A 5,784-nucleotide genomic window follows, 5' to 3' on the forward strand; every position below is an offset into this window, starting at 1 on the left:
TCGGTCCAATAACAAAAAGCAGCTTATGGACATGTTTTAAAGCATTACTGATATAAGAGGAGACGCTGGTGAGTTCCTCTGCGTGTGTCCGCTGTTACATATTGAGAGATGCAGGGGTCCTTCTCCTCAGGGCCAGCTGGCCGTTATGTAACTGGATAAATGGAACACAAGCCCCCGCTGAGGGTCTGTGTGGCCCGGCCCACTGTTACAGAACACCCCCCCCCCCCCCTTTCCTCTGAGGAGGCTCCCGCTGACCGGACCCCTGACATTAGCTCTCTCTGGCTGCCTGCTGTCTCCAGCCATGGCTGCGCAGCTGGCGGTGGCTCTGCTGGCTCTCGCCTCCCTCGGCGCCGCGTCGCAACCGGACTGTAAGGAGCTGGTGAAGCCCCTGGTGATGGACAGCCACAGCCCCGTGAGTATCAGTACCGCGTGGTCCAGTAGAGATCCAGGCGCCAGACGCGTGTGACCCGTGGCTCTGCCTCAGATCTACGGGAGGTGGATTCTCCACGTGGGGACGTGGGACAAGCCCGGCCTGAGGAGCGACCTGGTGTCGGTGAGCAGCTCCTGGGTGGAGGTGTCGGCCTCAACGGACAGCGGCGTCATCACCATCTACTGGGCCGACCGCCTGTAAGGACACGGGGCACGAGCAGACGGACGCGCGGGTCGTCAGCCGTGTGTCTGCTATGTATTTGATTCGAGTTATTTGCTGTTGGTTGCAGGAATGGGAAGTGTCTCCAGGGCCTGGCCAACGCCACGGTCTCAGAAATAACCAGTCACACCACATGTAAGAGGAAAAATGATGTCTGTCTATGCTTTAAAATCACCAGCTTTGTGTTTTTTTACCTGAATAACTTTGAATAGATGCATAAAACGGGAGCGTCGCTGCTGCAGTTTCGCTGACTCTGTGCTGGTTTCGACCACAGATAACATCAATGGTCACACTTCATATCATGATGGGAAATACTATGAGACCTGCGACGACTGCCTGCTGTCTGAGGACACCACGCTCCTCCCTGACGGCGAGTCCAAGGGGCGATACCTCTTCCTCTTCAGTGAGTAGCTGGATGCTGCCGATTGTTCTGTCAGTCAAGTAACGAACTCACTTTTGTTCGTCCCACCCTCCGTTTCAAAGCGCGAACTGGAGCTTTGGAGCCGTCGAACCTGGAGACCTTCAAGCAGCAGGCGGAGTGTCTCCGGTTCCTGCCAGAGTTCCACTTCGGGGGCACAGGTCTGCCAGCGTTTCACATGTGACTGGACGGAGGTGAAGTGTGTGCGTTCTGTGACTCTCCCCTGGTTTCAGATCTGTGTCCAGACGAGAGGAAAAGCGCTTCACCTGCTGCCGAGGAAGCGGAGAAGGAGCAAAGTGTGACTGAGCCGGCGACGAAGTAAAGCGTCACGGAGGAAACGTCACACCCCAGTGCTCCCAGTCTAACATTTACTACAATGAGTGTTTGTGTGTTTCCCGTGCTGTACAATAACACCCTTAAAGAGTTGTGGTTTAGTTTAGTACAAGCTAAAAGCTGGAGCCTGAGCCTTCTCCCACAAGGCCTCCACTGTTCTCTGCTGGTTGTGTGCTGAATAAAACGCTCTCTCGCTCCCTGCGCGTCCGCTCGACTCCTTTATTCCTCCTGACGCCCACATGTCGGGATTAAACGCTTCATAAAACAACTCCGTTCTTAAATACAGCGCTTTTCCCACAAACTCCAACAAAGCCGCGTTGCCGGGCAACGACGCCGCTGGAGGGACTTTTTAACCGCGGCCGCACGGGGGAACGACGGGGACGCGACCTCCGTCCGCTGATGAAAAGCTGCTTCGCGTCCCATTTAAACGTCCCAGCGGTCGGGGACAAACTGTGGCATTTTGCCCGAGTTTCTTCAGGAGCAGCGGGATGGGAACCAGAGCCGGCCTTTCAACGCTGGGAGCGACAAATGGGCCCCCCCCCCCCACCCCCACCAGCACGGGAACTGCTGGATCCAGCTGGATTCATACGAAGCGGTGCTCTCAGTGCTGCAGGTTTGACGCCGTGCTCTCGCCGCCTCGTCCTCGTCTCTGACTATGGCTCTGACTGTGGTTGTGCTGCTGTTGGCTCTCGCCTCCCTCACCGCGGCATCGGCGCTCGACTGCAAGGACCTGGTCAAACCTTTTATACCCGAGGAACGCAACAGAGTAAGATGCACCTGTGGGGTTTTCAGTGCCTTTCTAAATCACAATAAGCTTATTTTTGTGGATCATCAATAATTTTCAATATCAATAATTATCGTTTTACATGCAGATCTTTGGTCGGTGGGTGTACGCGATGGGGGCCGGTGACCCCAAGCCGTACCACAAGGCGCTGGAGTCTCTGAAAAGCTCCTGGATAGATTTGTCTCCCACGGCTGTCAGTCACATCGTGACACTACGATGGGGAGACAACTTGTAAGTCTGGTTTCTAAAAAATAGAAAACTAATTGATTTTTATGATAATACATCCTCTCCTTTGTTGCTTTATAGCAACGGTTGCATCCTGGGGGAAGTAAACGCAACAGTCACTGGACTTGCCACCACCTTCCGCAGTGAGTGAACATGAGGAGGTGAAGCCTTTATATAATATGTCCACTCTAAAGATCATCACAAATGTTTTGACACGAACAGAAAACCTGTCAGACCACAAAGGACACCTCCTGCAGACGTGCTCCGACTGTCTTCTCTGGACCGACAGCTTCCGAAACACGGACGTCACTGGTCGATACATCCTGCAGTTCTGTAAGTTTCCTGTCTGGCCTGAGTTTCTAATGCGCACACTGTACAGTGATCTCATTTTAACTCCCCCTCTTCTTCAGCGAGAACAGGGAAAATAGATGCTACACACGTGAAAACGTTCCAGAAGCAACTCGAGTGTCTGAACTTCCCCGAGAGCTTCCACACCTACGACGGAAAAACCGGTCAGTGGATCTTAATCGTCTGGCAACACAGTGAGACGCTGCTTTGAAAGGAGGATTAGCTGGTTGCTACAATTTAAACAAGGTGCCACAAGATGGAGGTGTTGGGTTGTTCAATGCAGCACAGGAAGTTTCCAAGGAGCAAACTTCACTGGAAAAACAGTCCCACGTGCACATGTTCATGTATCAGACATTCTCCATGACGCTCAGGGAAACCGTCCACAGATGCGTTTTCCTCTTTTCCTCTGTCACTGTTGATCTCATTGGCTGTTTTCCTGTGTTGCAGCGCTGTGTCCAGAGGAGAACACAGAGTGACCAGCAATACAGCGAGACGCAGTACCACTAGTATGAAACAACAATACAAATGATGTAACAATTTTGTTCCGACAGAATTAAAAAGATTTGAGCAGAAACCTTCCTATTCTTGCTTATACTGTATATATTTATAACACATGTTTTTTAAAATGAAATCATTGATCAGCACACAAACCTGTAGCAGATGAGAACATATGGAATTGAGTGAAACTGGTGTTATTACGCTCACCCTACTTTATGCATTGTTATTCAAATTAAAGTTTAGTAGCACTAATTATTATTGTTGACAATTTAATTCATCTGGTTTATTGCATTTATTATTATAAAAAGCAGTAAGAGCACCAAAATGTTTTCATCAGATCTACACAAGATACATTTTGGATGATGATGACTGGCCAAGAAGTTCTGTAACAATGGTTTCGATCCGCACCAGTTCATTCCACTGTGGGAGCGCGTGCACACACACGTGGCCTGTCCTTCACGCCGCCAGCCTGCTGTACCGGCTCCCCTGACCGGGCTGAACACTCTCCATCTTGCATAACCTGCCGTCGTCTGTCCGCCCACTGGCTCTCGTGCTCTGCGTGTCGGCGCCGCTCTCCGCCCGCGCCACTCGCCAGCACCTGAACAGCGCCGCCACCCGTTTCTGGCACTGAGAGGATCCAAAGTAATAGATCAGCGGATCCAGAGAGCAGCTGATGCTGCCCACGCACATGGAGAGCAGGTACAGTGGGTAGGAGGTGTCGCTGGACTTATGGGAGAGCTGCACGTAGTGGACCATCAGGATGACGTTGGCGGGAGTGAAGCAAACCACGAACACGACCAGCACAATCGCAGCCATCACGATGGCCCGGGTTTTCCTGGAGCGGTTCTCCACGTTGGCGGCAGCCAAGGCCTGGATGATGCGCGCGTAACACACAACCGTGAAGACGAGCGGGACGAAGAAGAAGACGGACGAGTAGATGGGGAAGAAGTACAGATAATGCGCCTGCAGTCTGTCCGCATCCTGCACGTCGTGGCAGGTGGTGATTCCGAGGTCCGGCAAATAGGCGGTCTGTCCGGACGCGAGCAGGGGGCACGCTCCTCCGAGGGCCAGCAGCCACATGGCGGCGCACACCGCCGCGGCCGCGTGCGGGCTGCGCCAGGTCAGCGCGTTCATGGGGTGGACCACGGCCAGGAAGCGGTCCACGCTGATGCACATCATGAGCAGCACGGAGCAGTACATGTTGCAGTAAAACGCCGCCGTCACCACTCGGCACAGGGCGCCGCCGTAGGTCCAGTCGTTGCCGTGGTAATGGTAGGCGATTTTAAAGGGGAGGAGCAGGCCGAAGAGCAGGTCGGCGCAGGCCAGGTTGAGCATGTAGATCACCGCCGGCTTTCTGGGCCGGATGTGGCGCACGAACAGCACCAGGGCAACGAGGTTGAGGGGCACGCTGATGACGAAGACGAGGGTATAGACGGTCGGGACGAAGGCTGTCGCCAGGCGACCCTGCAGAAAGGCTTTGGCTTCCTCGGAGACTAAATAGTGTTTGTGCGGATGGTGCGGCCCGTGCTTTCTCACCGGCTCCTGCTCTGACCCCGAGCCAGACCCCTCGTCCTCCCTCGAACTGTCCAAAGCAGACAGGTCATTGTTGGCCATAACATAGTGTCCAGAAAATGTCCTCGGGCGGGGAAGAGAGTCTGAAGAAAGCACACGGGAGACAGAGCAGAATGATCTCACATGCATGTAGCTATAGAATGTTATTGGAAAGCATGCACAGCAGATGGCAAACACTTTTTTTTATGGATTTCTAACTTTCACCAATACTCACCTCTTCGCCAAAGACTTGCTAGTTCTACTTGTACCATTGCTATGTTTAGTCAGATTTTGACCTATTGAATTGCTTTTAGTTCTAGAACAAATGGCTATTAGAGTACTTCCAGACATTTTATGCAGTTTATTCAAAAACCTTTGTAGGAAAATATCTGCTTAAAAGTCTTTCAATTACTCCAGCTACAGAATATTGCTATAGCAATATAGCTATTGCTTGTCATAATGAAAATTATAGACTAAACTCAAACAATCCTGCAATTAAGAAACTGAAATGTAAATAAATACAGCCAATCATTAACAAAGTCCTGTACACTAGGACACAAGACTTTCCAGAATGGCCAGTGAGTCCAGTATAACTAATAAATAATAAATAGAATGAATAAATGCGCTTTGAACAAAGTTTGTGAACTTACCATTTTGATATGAGAGTGATGAGCACTGCAGGGAAAATAGCAGTACCAACCCCACAGCCAGATGAGCCATGGCGTCACTGTCCGTCCTGAATATCTGACACCTGTGAGCGCGGTGAGGTTGTCTGTTTGTCCGAGCAGCGGCTTCTGCGCTTTTCTGCCGGCCTCAAACATGTAATTACATCCAGACACTCCGCCTCCTCCTGGCTGCTCTGTGTCTCCTCCCTCTTACTGAGGAGCATGTAGCACCGGCAGGAAAGTTCAGACAAAAATATTCTCTCAAAGTGCAGACAGAAATACTGGCTGTTGAAGAACAAAGCAAAGCAAAAAA

At 51.5% G+C, this 5,784-nt stretch overlaps 2 protein-coding genes across 2 annotated transcripts; one reads left to right on the plus strand and one right to left on the minus strand.

Annotated features, from left to right (window-relative positions):
• Positions 1-247: 247 nt before the first annotated feature.
• LOC114862103 (uncharacterized) lies at positions 248-1,597 on the plus strand. The gene is made up of 6 exons (XM_029162061.3): positions 248-412; positions 485-627; positions 720-784; positions 924-1,052; positions 1,133-1,228; positions 1,301-1,597. The coding sequence occupies exons 1-6, from the start codon at positions 302-304 to the stop codon at positions 1,387-1,389; spliced, it is 633 nt and encodes a 210-aa protein (XP_029017894.1). The 5' UTR covers positions 248-301; the 3' UTR covers positions 1,390-1,597.
• Positions 1,598-3,532: 1,935 nt separating this feature from the next.
• Positions 3,533-5,660, minus strand: f2r (coagulation factor II (thrombin) receptor). The gene is made up of 2 exons (XM_029162059.3): positions 5,457-5,660; positions 3,533-4,910 (listed from the first exon to the last, which is right to left on the minus strand). The coding sequence occupies exons 1-2, from the start codon at positions 5,524-5,526 to the stop codon at positions 3,712-3,714; spliced, it is 1,269 nt and encodes a 422-aa protein (XP_029017892.1). The 5' UTR covers positions 5,527-5,660; the 3' UTR covers positions 3,533-3,711.
• Positions 5,661-5,784: the final 124 nt, after the last annotated feature.

The sequence above is a fragment of the Betta splendens genome, chromosome 9, assembly GCF_900634795.4.
Source record: "Betta splendens chromosome 9, fBetSpl5.4, whole genome shotgun sequence".
In the NCBI taxonomy this organism is placed as follows: Eukaryota; Metazoa; Chordata; class Actinopteri; order Anabantiformes; family Osphronemidae; genus Betta; species Betta splendens.

Coding starts and splice junctions, on each gene's coding strand:
- LOC114862103 (XM_029162061.3), top strand. CDS start 302: ATGGCTGCGCAGCTGGCGGTGGCTCTGCTGGCTCTCGCCTCCCTCGGC. Junction 628..719: donor ATCTACTGGGCCGACCGCCT/GTAAGGACACGG, acceptor TGTTGGTTGCAG/GAATGGGAAGTGTCTCCAGG. Junction 1,229..1,300: donor GTTCCACTTCGGGGGCACAG/GTCTGCCAGCGT, acceptor CCCTGGTTTCAG/ATCTGTGTCCAGACGAGAGG.
- f2r (XM_029162059.3), bottom strand. CDS start 5,526: ATGGCTCATCTGGCTGTGGGGTTGGTACTGCTATTTTCCCTGCAGTGC. Junction 4,911..5,456: donor ATCACTCTCATATCAAAATG/GTAAGTTCACAA, acceptor TGCTTTCTTCAG/ACTCTCTTCCCCGCCCGAGG.